This window comes from Haemaphysalis longicornis, unplaced genomic scaffold (assembly GCF_048455015.1).
Source record: "Haemaphysalis longicornis isolate Haplotype H1 unplaced genomic scaffold, Haemaphysalis longicornis Haplotype H1 scaffold_1, whole genome shotgun sequence".
Taxonomy (NCBI): Eukaryota; Metazoa; Arthropoda; class Arachnida; order Ixodida; family Ixodidae; genus Haemaphysalis; species Haemaphysalis longicornis.
In genome coordinates this window covers 283,778,807-283,797,534 of record NW_027526203.1, presented here as the reverse complement: position 1 = coordinate 283,797,534, position 18,728 = coordinate 283,778,807, and the positions used below count along the sequence as shown (strand labels likewise).

The window sequence follows — 18,728 nt, the reverse complement described above, 5'->3', positions numbered from 1 at the left end:
TGTATGTATGTATGTATGTATGTATGTATGTATGTATGTATGTATGTATGTATGTACGTATGTATGTATGTATGTACGTACGTACGTACGCACATATGTATGTATGTATGTATGTATGTATGTATGTATGTATGTATGTATGTATGTATGTATGTATGTATGTACGTATGTATGTATGTATGTACGTACGTACGTACGCACATATGTATGTATGTATGTATGTATGTATGTATGTATGTATGTATGTATGTATGTATGTATGTATGTATTGTTCATAGGAAAGGGAAGATCCACAAATAGGCGTAAATTGTCTTGCCTAGGGGGCGGACACCGGAACGCCTGCTGGTGTAGGGGGGGATAGGGAGGAAAGAATACGTAGGAATAGGAGGATAGGGGAGAAGGTTGACATTGTCATGTATATAACACACTGGGCAAGTTGACAAGGATAAATATAAAACACAAAAGAAAAAAGGAGTTAAACATTGAGGAGATTGGCATTACAGAGAAACACTACAGATATAGATAACACGTGAATCTACAGAGGACAATGTTTAACACGCATGTAAAAGGGGACACACACATACGCACACACACGTAGAGAAGCTGCGTCAGCAGTAGCACTCCACTAGAATCTGGACAGTTAGTTGGAGTTGTAGTGGAGTGCACTGTGCAGCCCCGAGGTCCCCAAGTATGTACCCAGGGCCTCGAGCACTTGGTCCCGCTCCCACTGCCCGGGGGCCAAAGCCGCTCCTCAAGAGGCCGCACTCCTTGAAGCACAGCCAGCAGCTCTGCCCGCCCTGCCGCAAACTTGTGGCACTCGTAGAGTACGTGCGGCAGGGACTGCACGGGCGCTGGGCAGTGAGTGCAGGCGGGGCTGGCCACCCGCCCCAGTCGGTGCTTCCACTCTGCCGTCCACGCGTCCCCCCCGCGGAGGCGCAGGATGGCCGAGCGCAGTCGACGAGGCAGGCGTGAGGCCCGCACAGGCGGCTGAGGAGAATCGAGGAAACGAAAGCATCAACCCCCCCCCCCCCCACCCCCACCCCCTGTCTGCGCCTCCTCGCAGTGTTGCCATGACAGTTGTTACGCCTCCAAGCTCAAGCTGGAGACGGCGTTGCTATGGCAATTACAACTCACTTTTGCCTGCCCAGGCTCACCAGGGGAGGATTTGGCGCTAGTCCCAGAATTAGCCGGGACGCTGGGTTGAAGGCTAAGAGGCCGCCGACTGGTATAGGGAGCCAGCACCTGGATGGGTAACGCCACCACTCGGCGCTCCCATCGTTACTGGAATGCGCTGGCGCATCGGAGGTCTACGCAGCCTTTCATTGCTTTTGTCGTGTCTGCTTCGTTCTCTTTAAATGTTTTGGTGGTGTTGTCGTGCGGTGAAACGAAGTCTAGGGAGATGTGTTGAGTTCTTAGATTCACTAACGGCTACGTAAACTCATTGAACGCTTCTAAGGTTGGGTATGGACCTCATTTATATAGCGCTTTTTGCGGCGCTCTATGCCTGGCTCCACCTGAATAAGACCAAAATTATTAGTGCTAGTATTCGTTTCCACCAGTTTATTTTATTTCCACTGGCATCAATTACTACTGTTTCCACACCAGCCTTGATGGTGGGATACATGGATACGTGTGCCTTGAAGAGAAGGACACTTAGTACAAGTTCGATTACCGTGTGGCCGTGAAGCGTCGCGGCAGTTTACATTTTTTTTCTTCTGAAACCGTAATCTTTGTGCCTTGTGCTTCTATGAGTGACAGCATGGGAGCCTGAGAGCTGAAGCAGAACTCTAATTTTACCGAGAGTCACCCAACAGCCCAACCAACAAACCCTTTCCCCATTTTACCGTTTGCGTGAAATAAAGGCTGGCACTGGCGGATGGTGAAGGTGTTAAAACATGCGTCAGAGTGTTAACGTCAACTTGTGTTTTAATGCGTAAGCATTCCCTGCTGAGTACCTAAACGCGAGCCGTCTAGTGCCTTTTCAATACATTTAACGTTGTAAGACTAAATGTAAATTTACAAAACTGAAATATAACCAAGCCGAACAAAAGTCACCCAATTTGGATAGTGACAACCAAATCTGCCAAGTCTGGCAACCACCGTCCGTTGCAGTGTACACACAAAAATAAAAATATATTGAACATGAGTTACTAAATCACAGTTATACCTAATCACGCACTTTCATGCCTGTTTAAATAATAAAAAAGTGAAGAAGTGAAAATGAACTGACGATATCAATGTGTATTCCCCAACCAACGCTCTCACGTGTTAGCTGTCTGGAATTGAAGCATTTGATGGCTCCGAGAAAACGCAAGTTTGGTGAAATGAGAAAACCATATAAGTATTTTACGCGCTAATAGACAATTCTTAAATTTTCTGCAATTTCTTTTATGCCAGGTGGGCTTCGTTTGGTCCTACAACTTGCGACAGCGCTTTCAGTGCAGCGCAAGCGACGCAATTCCTGTTTATTCAAGCGTATGTGGCAGCTTGTGGTGAAACATGACCTCAGCATTCAGTTGTGAAACTGAAGGCAGGTTTTTGGCACAATTACGAACCAACTAACCAGCAACGAAGCCTTATTGCAGTCCTAAAGCAATGATTGTCCACGTCAAGCAATAGCTTTCTACTTCTATGCGGTACTTTTTTTCTGGAAACGATTCTCGGTGATTGTTGTAAACAAATTTACGTGAAAATAACCAAGCTTCTACCGTAAGTAATGAGTTTGGGTAGCGCCGTCCGTAAGCCTTTTTTATTTTGGGTAAATCTTAGAAGACACCCCTCAACTTTGTCTTTCGCTCGTGCACGACACCGTTTTTTCATCAACTGCCAAACGCTAGCGCCGCAGCATACTCAGATGGCTGCCCACTTCGCATACCCAGCTTCCTCGCTCAAAATTCCGACCTCTCAGGAACCTAGCAAAACCACTAGAAGAAAGTGATATTTGGCATAAAGTTAGATGTCAACGTGAAGATAAAAACACTCAAAGAACTTTCCTGGATTCTAAATATGGTTTGTCTAATTCGCCGTCGAATCTTACTCCCCAAGCATTTCTTTGGGATAGTTTCCATGGCTCAGGAACCTAGTCGCGCAATGTGCGCGACTTGAAACTGTGCAGAAAGCAAGTTTTCACTCTAAACATTAGCTGTGTAAAAGAACTTTACATTTCGCTAAACAATTACAGAGCAATCACTGTTGAAACGACTGCCATGAGCGGGAAAGCTGCACATGGGCTTTTCAGGAGCATTTAGCTGCAATATATTCCTCGTTGCGCAAAGGTGCACGCTGGGAACAATACTACAAAAAAAAAAAATTGCACGAAGGAACGGACTTTCAGCTCGACTTCCAGCTTGTCGCATGGAGAGCCGTCTGCGATTTGCGATTACTTAGTACGGGCGTAACTCATACACACGGCATGCCTCGTGAAGGTTACCTCTACTCTCAGGATTTACCGATCTGAAAAAGTCCTTCTGGTTATCTAGGCTTTGCAAGCCGCAGCGCAGTAGAACAACAGAAAGCCATGCGCAAGTACGCCGCGCTCGCCACCTGCATTCCACTGACGAGCGGTTCGCCACGGACGTCGCTGTTCACTGAAGCGACGGTGGTGACATACAACGGCCGCCCGGTCCGTTTTCGCATGCCCAACGACAGAGGTACCGCAACGCAGTAATATTTCTGTTAGCAAAAAATAAGCGCTCTCGTTTTCCTTGTTGGCTCAGCAATCTTTCTCTGAACAGGTGAGCAGCTATGGGCTTGCCCAGGCGCTATTAGCAGAGACGCGCGACCCTCTTTCTTGCTGGCTCGGCGTTCTTTCGCGCGGCTGGCTTCACAGGCGCGTTTATCGTTCACGGCGCACCTAGCGATCTCGCGCTAAAAGAGAAGATGACCGGAAACTCGAACATGGTTCGTTCCGGGGAAATATTAAAGGGAAGCTTTAGTGTCCTCACCGATGCCGTTGTAGGGCAATACGCCCTGAAGGAAAGCCAACCTTTTCTGACGGTGATGATGAATGATCGTGGGGGAAGTTAAAGGAAAATAAATGAAGGCAACTCACACTAACGCGTAAGACTTCAAGGTAGCGAAGCTGTACGCAACCTTCACGACCATCACGAAGGTTTAAGTCCATGATTGCAGCCGATTTGCTTCTTCTTCGCTGCCGCATTGACCTTTCTTCCATCATTGTTGTTATAAGTGGGAACTTCCTTCGTTCATTTTTGTGGAAGCGATAATCATTGGACATCGCCTTGAAGGGGCGCACGCTGCGACGTGTCTTTCTCGTTGCCAGCAAGTGTTGCTACGATTACGGCGAACGGTGGAGTTTTTTTTTTTTTTTTTTTTTGTGGCCAAATCTTGGCCAATCTCCCTAAATGGGTATGCCGTGAGTGGGCGGTCGCCGCAAGGCACGCACACACGAGCGCTCGGCATTTTCTTAGTTTTTTTAACTGCCGGGCGATCGCCGCTATCTTTGCCAATCCCCCTAAGTGGATATGCTTGGCTCGACAAACGTGCGCAGGGGATGCTGGGCCGTCGTCGCGAGGAACGCACACACGAGCGCTAGGCATTTTCTTGGTTTTGTTAAGTGCCGGGCGGTCGCCGCAAGGCCCACGCTCACGTTCGCGCTCTCGGCTCGGCAATATCTTGGTATTTTTAACTGCGGACGAAAAATTACGATTTTCTAAACAGCTTCGCTGTTTACGCTTCCCGTTGCCGGCATCGAACCTGGGTCCCTCGCATTATGGTGCCGGTGTCTATCCGACTGTTCTATTTCGACATGGTCGAAGCGAACACCAAGTAGCAGGTTCCGATTCGCACCGTACATCCCAAACCCAAACGCTAGGCCTACGGAGTGCACACTGGAAAGTTGCTGTCGGCATTCTATGAAAAAATGGGCGTGCCTCCAGAGCAGCACATACTCGCAGTGTGGGATTGGCCAACCAAAGACTCCATCACGAGAAAGCTGCGCGTTCAACCATCGACTTCGTTAGACGAAGGGGCGCACGATTTTTTTGCATATGATTTTATGGTTGCTCACAAGTACTCAAAGTGCTCACAAGTCCTCAAAGTTTGAATGGATTTATGCGTGCGCGTGTGCGTGTCCCGTTGAGTATTATCTAAATGAAAAAGCTGAATCATCAATTTTGCTCGAATTCCCAAAATGCGCAATGTTACGCAAAGATTACGTCATTTATATCTTGCCATCTGGTCAGCTCGATGGCGAACTAGGTCCTGTACCACATAACTGGTACATATGCCGTTACATATGCCACGTAACTGTTACATATGCTGGTTAGGCATATGTAACAATTTCCAACGAGAATGGCAAAGTGCATCGAGGAAATAATTCCGTAGATCCAAACGAAGTGTATATTTGTAATAGAACGACGATTTCATGCACTTAATAAGAGCGTAGAGAAAGACCAGTCTACCAGAGCAAGCGTCCATATATAATTTTGCTATGAGGCGCGCGGGCGACTTCCTAGTTAAATGTTGCGTTTCCTTGGCTTACGAGGGGGCCTGCAGTGCCGAGTGCACAGCATGCTCGAGTACACAGCGTGCCGATAAATCTCCAAAGTTTTCGGGTCGACGGCTAGGTACGTAGTTATGGTCTTCAGCCTGCTCAAAAGACCGAAGACAACAGTTCGATTTGGCAGAGCATGGAGACGCCATGCATCCCCGTGGACAGCGATGGCCGAAAAAAATTTCGGCGTCGCTAAGACCACGGTTCCACTTGTGCACTGTCCCGGAGAGTCTTTGAACCAGCTCCGTCGTCGGCCTCGGCGCCGTCTGCGCCCTCCACGTCGTTGGCGTCCTGGTCATCTAGTTGCTGCGAACCGGCTGCGTCCGTATTCTCTAACCTCCCTTCGGACAGTCGCTTGCGCGAACGTCGGTGCCTCCTCTCCCACGGCTCGCTTTCCCGCATCGACCTGCGTGTGCAAGATGTCAGCTCCGTTTGCCTGGCAGTGTGTGCCCGCACAACTAACGAAGAAAGTATTCCACTCATTCTCTTTCAAATAACGGGATTCCGCCTTCATAAAGGGGTACTGACACCAATTTTCGGGGCTGATATTATTGTACACTTCGTTTCCTTTACACACCAGGATACCCTGCGTAAAGTATGAGCAGCATGCGTCGCGTGGAACATATCCTAAATTGATTGCAAATGTAGCGCCGACGAGACTGCTGTGCTGGAGGCTTCCACCGAAATGGACATCGTGTGACATCAGAGTGTGGAAGAGGAAACGAGGCGATGCAGCCGCGTGCTCCCGGAGTACTCCGTGACGTCCAACCGTCTGGCGCGTGGATGGAGCGTCACAGTTTTTCGTATACCCACGTGATAGCGCCGGCCTTCTTCAGCGTTAACCGTGATGTCCTAGCGTACGTTTGGCCGCCCGCGAACTCCGGGCTTTTGAAACGGCGGCCGTTGACGGCGCTTTTCGCTGCGTTATAGTTCCTCATTTATCTTCCGCTGATGTATTTGAACTACTGTTTCATGATAGTTAGCCTCGTAGGCATCGATCTAAGCAATAAAAACATGACGTAAAAATTTGGTGTCAGTACTCCTTTAAGGCCTTTATTTTACCGTCCTTTTTTCTCGTACCACAAAAGACATTGCAAGGAGTCTGTGATTATGCTTCGTGACAAACATTTCTGAATACCCTTACAGATCTGAGAGCAGCACGCAATGAGTTGGTACAAGCACTGCACTGGCGTATATACGCAGGGGGGTGGACAGGAGGGCACAATTTCTTCCGAATTTTCGGCGCTTGGCGTGGGATGTGACAGTCGCAAGGGCTTCGATGTCTGCTTTCACGATGATGATCAGCCATTTTACAGTGTACTTGATGAAGAACAAATACGAGCAAAACGCTCGAAAGGTCATGTAGAGTACGCCCGCGGTATATAGAAGTTTTTATATAGGAGTTTTTACTGTTGTTCTTGCTATCTGTGTTTTCTTTACTTCTTTTCTCTTTTGATGTTCTGCCTCCTCCTTTTTTCCGGTGTCCGTTTACTCTTTCTAAATGAAATTCTACGTACGCCACTGAAGCGCGAAACTTTCTGCAGAAGCTGCTCCTCGTTAAGTGATAAACTATAGAAATCACAGCACACACATGAATACGCACATCACAACCCTACTCAGTTAGTTCCCAGCGCTGAACACTATATATATATATATATATATATATATATATATATATATATATATATATATATATATATATATATATATATATATATATATATATATATGTATATATATATATATATATATATATATTGGTAAGGCATTCGAGATCTAATCGAAAGGCGTGGGTTCGGTCCCCACTCTGGGCGCGTGTTTTTCTTTCTTTCTTTCTCACGTAATTAATAAAAATTAATAATAATGTAACGTCACTAACGGTAAAAAAAATAGTCTAACCTTCCCCTATGCCTTCTTTGGCGTTGTAGACTGCCGGCATTTCTTTCTGTATATATATATATATATATATATATATCGAAAGGCGTGGGTTCGGTCCCCACTCTGGGCGCGTGTTTTTCTTTCTTTCTTCTGTAAATTAAAAAAAAAATGTTCACTTCATTAACAGTAGTAAAAAAAAAAAAGAAAAGAGCCTAACCACACCCCTATGCCTCCTTTGGCGTCGTAGACTGCTGACCTATCTTTCTGTATTTCCTCAACGAGCCCCTCATTTCCTTACTATATTATTCTGCGAAAGCCTAGCGAGGGTCTCGGTTCTGGCAGCCTTGATGCCCAGGTAGCATAAGAGGGCTTCCCGCCAGTTGCCCGCTCATGACAGGCTGTAGACGTTGGAGTCACGCCCCGGGGGTTGAAAAGAAGGCCCCCTTCTCCCCGTGTAGTCAGAGTGGCGCTGGCTACCACCCTCAAGTGTCAGATACACTTCTAGTAAATATAAATAGCCCAGAAAGTGAAGGAGAACACAGTCGCCCAGATAGCCGAATTGGTAAGGCATTCGACATGTAATCGAAAGGCGTGGGTTCGGTCCCCACTCTGGGCGCGTGTTTTTCTTTCTTTCTTCTGTAAATTAAAAAAAAATGTACACTTCATTAACAGTAGTAAAAAAAAAAAAGAAAAGAGCCTAACCACACCCCTATGCCTCCTTTGGCGTCGTAGACTGCTGACCTATCTTTCTGTATTTCCTCAACGAGCCCCTCATTTCCTTACTATATTATTCTGCGAAAGCCTAGCGAGGGTCTCGGTTCTGGCAGCCTTGATGCCCAGGTAGCATAAGAGGGCTTCCCGCCAGTTGCCCGCTCATGACAGGCTGTAGACGTTGGAGTCACGCCCCGGGGGTTGAAAAGAAGGCCCCCTTCTCCCCGTGTAGTCAGAGTGGCGCTGGCTACCACCCTCAAGTGTCAGATACACTTCTAGTAAATATCAATAGCCCAGAAAGTGAAGGAGAACACAGTCGCCCAGATAGCCGAATTGGTAAAGCATTCGACATGTAATCGAAAGGCGTGGGTTCGGTCCCCACTCTGGGCGCGTGTTTTTCTTTCTTTCTTCTGTAAATTAAAAAAAAAATGTTCACTTCATTAACAGTAGTAAAAAAAAAAAAAAGAAAAGAGCCTAACCACACCCCTATGCCTCCTTTGGCGTCGTAGACTGCTGACCTATCTTTCTGTATTTCCTCAACGAGCCCCTCATTTCCTTACTATATTATTCTGCGAAAGCCTAGCGAGGGTCTCGGTTCTGGCAGCCTTGATGCCCAGGTAGCATAAGCGGGCTTCCCGCCAGTTGCCCGCTCATGACAGGCTGTAGACGTTGGAGTCACGCCCCGGGGGTTGAAAAGAAGGCCCCCTTCTCCCCGTGTAGTCAGAGTGGCGCTGGCTACCACCCTCAAGTGTCAGATACACTTCTAGTAAATATAAATAGCCCAGAAAGTGAAGGAGAACACAGTCGCCCAGATAGCCGAATTGGTAAGGCATTCGACATGTAATCGAAAGGCGTGGGTTCGGTCCCCACTCTGGGCGCGTGTTTTTCTTTCTTTCTTCTGTAAATTAAAAAAAATGTTCACTTCATTAACAGTAGTAAAAAAAAAAAAAGAGCCTAACCACACCCCTATGCCTCCTTTGGCGTCGTAGACTGCTGACCTATCTTTCTGTATTTCCTCAACGAGCCCCTCATTTCCTTACTATATTATTCTGCGAAAGCCTAGCGAGGGTCTCGGTTCTGGCAGCCTTGATGCCCAGGTAGCATAAGAGGGCTTCCCGCCAGTTGCCCGCTCATGACATGCTGTAGACGTTGGAGTCACGCCCCGGGGGTTGAAAAGAAGGCCCCCTTCTCCCCGTGTAGTCAGAGTGGCGCTGGCTACCACCCTCAAGTGTCAGATACACTTCTAGCAAATATAAATAGCCCAGAAAGTGAAGGAGAACACAGTCACCCAGATAGCCGAATTGGTAAGGCATTCGACATGTAATCGAAAGGCGTGGGTTCGGTCCCCACTCTGGGCGCGTGTTTTTCTTTCTTTCTTCTGTAAATTAAAAAAAAAATGTTCACTTCAATAACAGTAGTAAAAAAAAAAAAGAAAAGAGCCTAACCACACCCCTATGCCTCCTTTGGCGTCGTAGACTGCTGACCTATCTTTCTGTATTTCCTCAACGAGCCCCTCATTTCCTTACTACATTATTCTGCGAAAGCCTAGCGAGGGTCTCGGTTCTGGCAGCCTTGATGCCCAGGTAGCATAAGAGGGCTTCCCGCCAGTTGCCCGCTCATGACAGGCTGTAGACGTTGGAGTCACGCCCCGGGGGTTGAAAAGAAGGCCCCCTTCTCCCCGTGTAGTCAGAGTGGCGCTGGCTACCACCCTCAAGTGTCAGATACACTTCTAGCAAATATAAATAGCCCAGAAAGTGAAGGAGAACACAGTCGCCCAGATAGCCGAATTGGTAAGGCATTCGACATGTAATCGAAAGGCGTGGGTTCGGTCCCCACTCTGGGCGCGTGTTTTTCTTTCTTTCTTCTGTAAATTAAAAAAAAATGTTCACTTCAATAACAGTAGTAAAAAAAAAAAAAAGAAAAGAGCCTAACCACACCCCTATGCCTCCTTTGGCGTCGTAGACTGCTGACCTATCTTTCTGTATATATATATATATATATATATATATATATATATATATATATATATATATATATATATATATATATATATATATATATATATATATATAGCGAATCATCCGCCGCAGTGGCTCAGTGGCCAAGGCATTGCGCTGCTGAGCACGAGCTCGCGGGTTCGATTCCCGGCCGCGGCGGCTGCTTTTCTGATGGAGGCGAAAAGCAAAACGCCCGTGTGTACGAGATTTCAGCGAACGTTAAAGACCCCAGGTCAAAATTAACCCGGAGCCCTCCACTACGGCGCACCTCATCACCTGTGTTGCGTCGGCGCGTTAAACCCTACAATCAATCAAATCAATATATAGCGAATCAGAGTGGTAAATCAGGGGCTCGTTGAATTAAGACATAAATAAGGGTTGGCAGTCAAGAAAACCTCAGAAAGCAAAGGGGAGAATGTGGCAGGTCATTGAAACAGATAAAGAATTTGGAAACAGAAAGAAAGTGGAGAAAAATGTCCGCCGGGTGGGATCCGAACCCACGACCTCCAGAATACGCGTCCGGTGCTATGATCACTACGCTACCGGCGGGGCTGTTTCCCCACCACTTTCTGGGTAAAGGTATTTTTGTTCCTGCGCTGGTGGTAGCCAGCGCGATTCGGACTACTCGGAGTGAAAGGGACGTTTTTAATCCCCGGGCCGTGACTCGAGTGTCTACGACATGTCGAGAGTGGTCGACCAGCATTGAACCCTCTTATAGCTCCCTATGGCACCAAGACTGCCAGAACAGAGGTCCTCGCTACGCATGCAGTGAATCATAATGGGAAATGAGGGGCTTGTTGAATTAAGACAGAAATAAGGGTTTTCTTTCCCTCTTTCTTTCTCTCTCTCTTACTTTCTTTCTTTCTTCCTTTTCTTTCTTTCTTTCCTTTCTTTCTTTCTTTCTTTCTTTCTTTCTTTCTTTCTTTCTTTCTTTCTTTCTTTCTTTCTTTCTTTCTTTCTTTCTTCCCAAATTGTTTATCTGTTTTAATGACCTACCACATCCTCCCCTTTGCTTTCCGAGGTTTCCTTGACCGGCAACCCTTATTTCTCTCTCTCTCTCTCTCTCTCTCTCTCTCTCTCTCTCTCTCTCTCTCTCTCTCTAAAATATATATATATATATATATAATGTGCACCAGTGCATAAAATGAGGCACTGCAGGAAAGCCAGCTTTACACAATGGGTGCTGATGATAAGCAAAGGCACATGAAGCACCCCAAGAAAAAACTCTTCCCGTGGTCGTAACCGAAACTGGGTCCCTCGCGTTATAAAGCCGACGTCTGTCCGATTGCTCCATTTCGACGCGGTCGAAACAGTGGGGATTTGGCCGTTTGACTTTGACTCAGGTTGCAAGGGAGAAAGCTGGAAGTTGTGACCCCCTTTCTCTTACAAAGGGTTCTTCGCTATTTTCAGTACCTCTAGTATACAGAATCCACCAGAAACTACGAGCATCAAACACGGACTGACCCAAGTCACCGCCCTTCTGGCGCCACTCCGGAACATTACGATCATTGTCATATGGCGATTATGATGCATTTAAACGTAAGTGATGTATCTTTTAGGGCCTCCAGGACCGTAGGAAACGTTTTTTTTTTAAATTTCATAACGATTTTTGGAATTAGCAATCTCTTAACGTGAACGAGTGCTTTCAATTTGCGGTAGTTTTGATTTAGCGCATGTGCATGCACACAAAGTTTCGGATTGAAATACATAGGAATCAAAATGGCCCTAAAGTCACAAACTGTAAATATTTGCTTCAGAAGGTAATGCTGTCTACTCGTCTATCGTCTACAGGCGCGTAGCCAGGAATTTTTTCGGGAGGGGGGGGGGGGGGGCGTGGTCGACTAAAAGATGGGAGGGAGAAATATGTAGGCAAGGCTTCTTGCGCGTTGTTTTTCAAACGAAGCTTGAAATAACTGACTTTAACGTGCGATTTGTGTAGGCAGAACACTAACAGTACATCCCACATTAAGATGATGGGCTGTACTGTTTAGATGATGATTATGATAACGATGGGGACCTAAATTCCCGTTTGCCGGTCTATGGGTAGGCCACGGGTGATTCGTTCGTCCGTAGAGCAGGCGGTTATGCGGGCACGCGCTCATGAGCGTGATCATGAGTGTGCTCGTGAGTGGTGCGCGGTCCCCGAAGTTCGTCAGGCGGAAGTGGAGGCAAACACTGTGTGTTTACTATCAAGATTCGCATGTTTTAGATTTTCCTTTAGGAAAGGGACTAATAAGTTTTCTTATCAGATATGAAGTACAGTCGAGCACGATTTGAAGGTTATCGCGCCAGCATCGAGCGGCACACGTGTGCCACCGTCCTACGGTTTTGTTTCGGTACCATGAAAATCAAGATTTCGCATTCTTCTCTCCCTTGTTGGCCGTTCCATGCTACAACAATGGCCCGCACGACTGACTTGCCACCCTTTGGGTTTCAAGCTTTACATTCGTTGTTATCAAGTACAGACTTGGTTGCCTTTTATCTACGCCGACGATAACAAAACTGGCATAAAATATTTGCTAAAGCTGGGGTTCTCTCTGCTTCATTTGAACGAGTAGCTTTCCCGCGATAACCTTCGAATCGCAGTGGACCGTACGTGCGGCAAATTCGTATACCATGGCGGTGAAGCTAGCAAACGTGCGTCTTCGTCCTTAAGTAATCGCCTTTTTGTTATTTTTTGTGGTAGTAACGTGAATAGTAAACTTACACTTAGCGGAACACCTTATTGCCCTGCTGTTGAATGTTGAGCTTATTGTTGCACGTTTCTTAAATTTCATTCTATTTCTATCCGTTAAATCGAACAGAAATGGCTTCAGTAAAATTCCGGTTAAGCAAATACAGAATGATGATTATACCAAGAGGAAGGCCAAGGAAAGAATGAAATATAGTGCCAAAAAGACAAAGCTCCGCAATAAAGAGAATTGTACAGTTGTGTTGATGTGTTTGATTCCCGGCCGCGGCGGCCGCTTTTCTGATGGAGGCGAAACGCAAAAACGCCCGTGTGTACGAGATTTCGGCGCACGTTAAAGATCCTCAGGGGGTCAAAATTAATACGGAGCCTTCCAATACGGCGCGCCTCATCGCCTGCGTTGCGTCGGCGCGTTAAACCCTGCAATCAATCAATCAGTTTTATTGATGCGGAGGAAATACAAGATGGGAGGGGCAATGCTTTTCAGACAGCAGAAATTATGGAACTCCAATAGTCAAATGCGATGTCGGTAGAAAAATAAACATATCAAGGAATGATAGTTGACTGAACAGAATACAGTGACATTCTCTGTCATGTGATTATAGTTTGTACCAGTGTAAAGAATGACACGCTAAAGTCCAGACCACATGTGTGCCTATATGAGGCTTTTTCCTGCTGTTCCGCCATTACCCGGCCGTGCTGTTCCCCCAGCGAAACAGCGGGACTGCCTCGATCGGCTCGCGGCAGGTTCCCGGCGCTGCTCGTTGTGTCCGGCGCGAAATGCAGATGTTATGTACAGCATCTGGAGCGGGCACAGGGATCAGACGTTGACGTAGCTCTTGTTTTCAGCTTTATATGAGCAAGAATGTCCTTAAAACTGCAGGTTTTTAGAACCGCCTGCAGGAGACTTCAGGCGGTTCTTCAGGCTACTTAAACCGCACCCCAGCCTGGCACGAAACGTTTCGGGGGGGGGGGGGGGGGGGGGGGCACGTGCCCGGTGTGCCCCCCCCCCCCCCCCCCCCCGGCTACGCTCCTTATCGTCTATTCATGAAGTACAATGACTGCAGTGCTTATAATATTTGTAGATAAACCTTGCCATAATTTCACCTCAGTGGGGTTCAGTCCCAATACTTGAGTGCCTGTGCAAATTTCTTACCCTTCGCCTTTTGTTACGACCTGCCCGTATCGTGGTCACGAGTAGCGACCGAAATCATTGCTTGTCGAAAATGTAGCCTAGTGCAGATTCAATTCTTTGCTGGTCGTGAAATCGGGGGGACAAAATTCCAACGAGATTTCAACAGTGGCGTAAAATTACTTGCACGAAGTTGCATGCGAAAGGGATGATTAAGTAACCTCATGCGATAGCAAGCTGATGATGGCGAATGTGGTAAGTTCAATGACATTATATTGTCTCAACAAATTGCTTTATATAATTTTAATGCAAATTGTTTAATAGCAAAAAGTTAATTGATAGCCCGAATATTTAGTTTAATTAAAGGAATATATATAGTAATGAAGCCTTTTGGGAAGGAAATGGCTTATAGATTTATAGAGATGGTTTAGGTATTTATAGTGGATGGTCTACAATGCCCTCTTTCATCCTAACCTCACCTCGGTTGCTCTCCCTCAACTCTGCTGTTGCATGTTTCCTGAATCCCTTCCTCACTTCCAGTTCACTTCACGGCATGATGGCGAAGGCAAATTAAGGTGAAAGCGCCCACATGTTGCTGATGCCAACAACGCTCCCAATGACTCCCGAAACTCGGCAATACCATCTTGATTATCAGGCCTATGCACAGAGGGAGAAATGTCTGCAGTGGTAGGTAAACTCCGCCCTCCCCTTCGGCCGCCATCACCGGTAGCTGCTTGTGTTTTCGTACCGCAATTACGACCCTGCGACTGAGACGGAACCTCCCTGAAGCTCAGAAACAGATTTTTTTGACGCGAAGGCGTTACTGAGTCAGCACTCCGTACTTTCGGCGTGCGCGCGCCTGCCGTGACCACCAGCTATGCCCGTCAGCATTGCCCGGAGATGACGCCATCACACCGAAGCGGAAACGACTACGACAGCAGCAACTGTAGGTTATGTGCTAAACGTTAGGCCATGGAGGAAAGCTTACTCAGTAGAGGCCGTGACGTCACACTTTGTGAAGCCGCTCTCGCCATGCATGTCAGGATGTCCACGGAGCCAACTACCCTTTCCCATTCTCCTCTGCTGCTCCTCGCCCTTTTTGTTTCTACTTCTGTTCAAAGCAGAGCTATTTGATGTATACCAAGTAACTCTGGTTCAAAGAGCAGCTGATAAGGCAGGCCGGTCTGCGCGAACGCCGAAAAAACCTGCTGACACCGCAAAATCTGCTAGAAATCAGCCACGCTCGCCTCCTCCGCGGCGAATTTTGTTCACACCCGTAGCCCTGTCGGAGCGGCGTGAAAGTATCCGTGGCATTGAGCCGGTTTCAGCCGCCGTAGGTGTAAAATATTAAACACTGTACATGGACCTCTTTAAAATGACGTCATATATGCCCTTTTTTTCTGTAATGAGTTTGGGATACTAAGGGATTTTCTTTCCTCCATGCGTTAGGCCTAACGGTTCGTCTTGAGGTTCTACGTTACGAACCAGTTCGTTACCAACCAGTACGTTACCAACCGTACTTGACGTACGGTGAGTTTGGCGTTCCTTTGCACGTCATTAAGATTAACGTTACGGCTAAGAGTAGGCTTAAACAGAGGCCCTAGGCTCTGTTTAAGCCTAGAGCCTAAGACTCTAGCCATTGTAACGGATAGAAAAAAGAAAAGACAAAGAAAAAGAATGGTGATGACCGTTTCGCGCTCACATCTTAAGTCACACAAACGTAAGTGTCCTCTGTTTCTTCTAAAAAAAAAAAAAAAACGGCGTGTTTTGTCTCGCCGCAGACGGAATAAAACCACGCCCCATTCACACTCTCTAGCAGAGGGCAAGGGTCAATCGACGATGACGGATGGGGTGCTATACACTGTCGTGCCAACGACGCTTTTCTGCCGCTCTCCGATCTGAAGCGCTCGCGAATCAGCAGCATTTCACGTAGCGGCCGCTGCGGGAAATCGCTAGCGAGTGGCCTTTATACTCGCCGGGTGACACGATGTGGTGTCGGCGGACAGCGACCCGGTGCGGTAAGCTCGACGGTAGTGTGCCCATAACTTTATACAGTGACCAACGGGAAGGGCGTGACGTTTATCATTCACGCTAACAAGCCTGCTGATAGCGATGGTGTTGGAGCTAACGTTTATAGAAAAAAAAGGTTAAAGCAGTTACACTGAACGTGAAAGCGGTCTTTTGCGGAGCAGTGATTCACCAGAGGGGCTGTGGCGCCGTTCTCCGCTCTCTGCCACCACCCATCGCGCTCTTCCCCTCCCTGTTTCACTCTGTGATGAATTGAACGGATGTTTGTTCAGTGCAATTAAATTTTCCCGCCTGCAGTGCTCGCGCGCCTTCTCCTGGGACAGCTCGCATTTTTCTCTTTATCTTTTCGTTTTTGTTCGGCCTGGAACAGCACGAGTGAGAGTTGTGTTCATTGTGTGCTTGCTTTCATCTCGCACGTGCAGGAGCCTTTCTGCGCCATTTTGAACTCGTCGTTTTTTTTTCTTCCGCGGCCAATTGTTTCCGCTTACTATTGTAAAAACCAACCCAGCGAGCATTCCTAACTGAATGAATGCGGGGACTGCTGGTTAAGTACATATATTTTGCCTCAGATGTACCTGCAGTTTTCTTTGCGCTAACTTTGCAGTTTTCTTTGCGGTTAGAGGAGTTCGAACGGCTCTGCCTATATGAACCTCTTGTTCAAGTATCCTGTTAACTTTAGGCCGGAAGGCTGAATCGATGGGAAAGCGGGTATCTTTTCGAAGCCTCTGTTTGAGTGTGTGACGCCGCGTGACAAGCTACGACGACAAGCCGGGCCCCTAAAGTGCTCTGCACTCTAAAGTATTTATAAACGGTTGCTGGCGCCGGGCGAAAGAGACGTACACGGGCGCCGGTGCTAGGTAAGGCCCCGCAGCGGGCGGCAGGTGAAGTGGCGCGGCAGCGGCTTCGGCAGCCGCCTGGCGGTTGCGCCCTTCGCGCAACATGTGCGCCAGGTACGTGGAGCTGAAGAGGAGGCCGGCAATGGCCAGCACGAAGGCCACGGACACCATGCACCGGAGCAGGAGCCGCGACCGGGACATGCCCTTGGCCAGGTCGCGCGAAGCCGCCTCGCCGCCATCAGAGGCCGCCGCCGCTGCTCCAGCAGACGACTCCTTGGAGCGGCTGGAGAGAGGGTGTTGTGGGCATTCAGTGAACCTCGGGCCGAGTGTTGTTGCACTTGTCCTTTTCGGGGCCCTCCCACGAACAGATTAAAGTTATGACTGACCAGAATTGTCCACCAGCAGCCGATAGTGTTCGCTTTTTCGTGACATTTTTTTCTCTATTTTGCCCTCACTGATCCTAATCCATAAGAAAGGTGACATGAAGGACTTGAAAAATTACAGGCCGATCAGCTTACTGTCGGTCGTCTACAAGGTACTTACCAAGGTAATCGCTAACAGAATCTCTGCAACCTTAGATTTCAGTCAACCTAAAGAACAAGCAGGGTTCTGTAAAGGCTATTCCACAATGGACCATATTTACACGATCAATCAGGGGATAGAGAAGTGCGCTGAGTATACTGAACCCCTATATATAGCCTTCATAGATTATGAGAAAGTATTTGACTCGGTCGAAACCTCAGCAGACATTCAGGCATTACGGAACCAGGGAGCAGATGAGCATTATGTAAGAATACTAGAGGATATCTACAATGGGTCCACAGCTACCATCACCCTCCATAAGGAGAGCAGTAAAATACCTATAAGGAAAAGCGTCCGCCAAGGATACACAATCTCTCCATTGTTATTCACAGCACGTTTACAAGAAGTATTCAGAAGGTTAGATTGGGAACGGCTGGGAGTAAGGGTTAATGGAGAATACCTGAGTAACCTCAGATTTGCTGATGATGTTGCCTTGCTAAGCAACTCGGGGGACGGATTGCAAAGCATGCTTTCGGCACTGGACAAACATAGTAGAACCGTAGGCCTGAAAATTAATATGCAGAAAACCAAAATAATGATCAATAACCTCGGGACAGCACAGCAGTTTGAGATAGGTGACGAGGCAGTGGAAGTTGTAAGCGAATATATCTACTTAGGCCAAGTAGTGATCCCGGATCCCAACCATGAGGCAGAGGTAATTAGAAGGATAAGAATGGGGTGGGGTGCATACGGCAGTCATTCTCAGATAATGAATGGCAGCCTACCATTGTCCCTGAAGAAGAAAGTGTATGACAGCTGCATCTTACCGGTACTCACCTACGGGGCAGAAACTTGGAGGCTCACTAAGAGAGTTCAACTTAAATTGAGAACGACTCAGCAGGCAATGGAGCCGAAGATGATATGTGTAACATTAGGAGACCAGAAGAGAGCGGAGTGGGTCAGGGAACAAACGCGTGTTAAGGACATATTAGTAGAAATTAAGAAGAAATGGACGTGGGCAGAGCATGTAATGCGAAGGCATGATAACCGGTGGTCATTAAGGGTAATAGAGTGGATACCTAGAGAAGGCAAGCGTTTCAGGGGGCGGCAGAAAGTTAGATGGGCAGATGAGATCAAGAAGTTTGTGGGGATAAATTGGTCGCAGTTAGCACAGGACCGGAGTAATTGGAGATTAAAGGGAGAGGCCCTTGCCCTGCAGTGGGCGTAGATATATAGGCTGGTGATGATGATGACCCTCACTGAATGGAGCTCCGGCGGGTAGCGGCTGTTTGTACCACGTTACGCAGTTTTTTTCTTAATTTGCGGCAGAGCATTAATTATCAGTAACCTTTCTTTGATTACAGGCAGACTTAGTGTCCACGCCCATACCCACAATGTCCAAAAATGTCGGGAGGGGTCG

General features: G+C 47.4%; 1 protein-coding gene across 1 annotated transcript in view; it reads right to left on the bottom strand.

Moving 5' to 3' along the window:
- Window positions 1-5,407: 5,407 nt before the first annotated feature.
- Window positions 5,408-18,728, bottom strand: part of LOC144169784 (uncharacterized) — a 52,661-nt gene continuing 39,340 nt past the window's right edge. The window contains exons 3-4 of the mRNA XM_077699132.1: window positions 16,791-17,069; window positions 5,408-5,921 (exon numbers count right to left, since the gene is read on the bottom strand). Coding sequence (XP_077555258.1) covers window positions 5,708-5,921; window positions 16,791-17,069 — 493 coding nt within the window. The 3' untranslated portion in view covers window positions 5,408-5,707. The remainder of the gene's footprint in view (window positions 5,922-16,790; window positions 17,070-18,728) is intronic.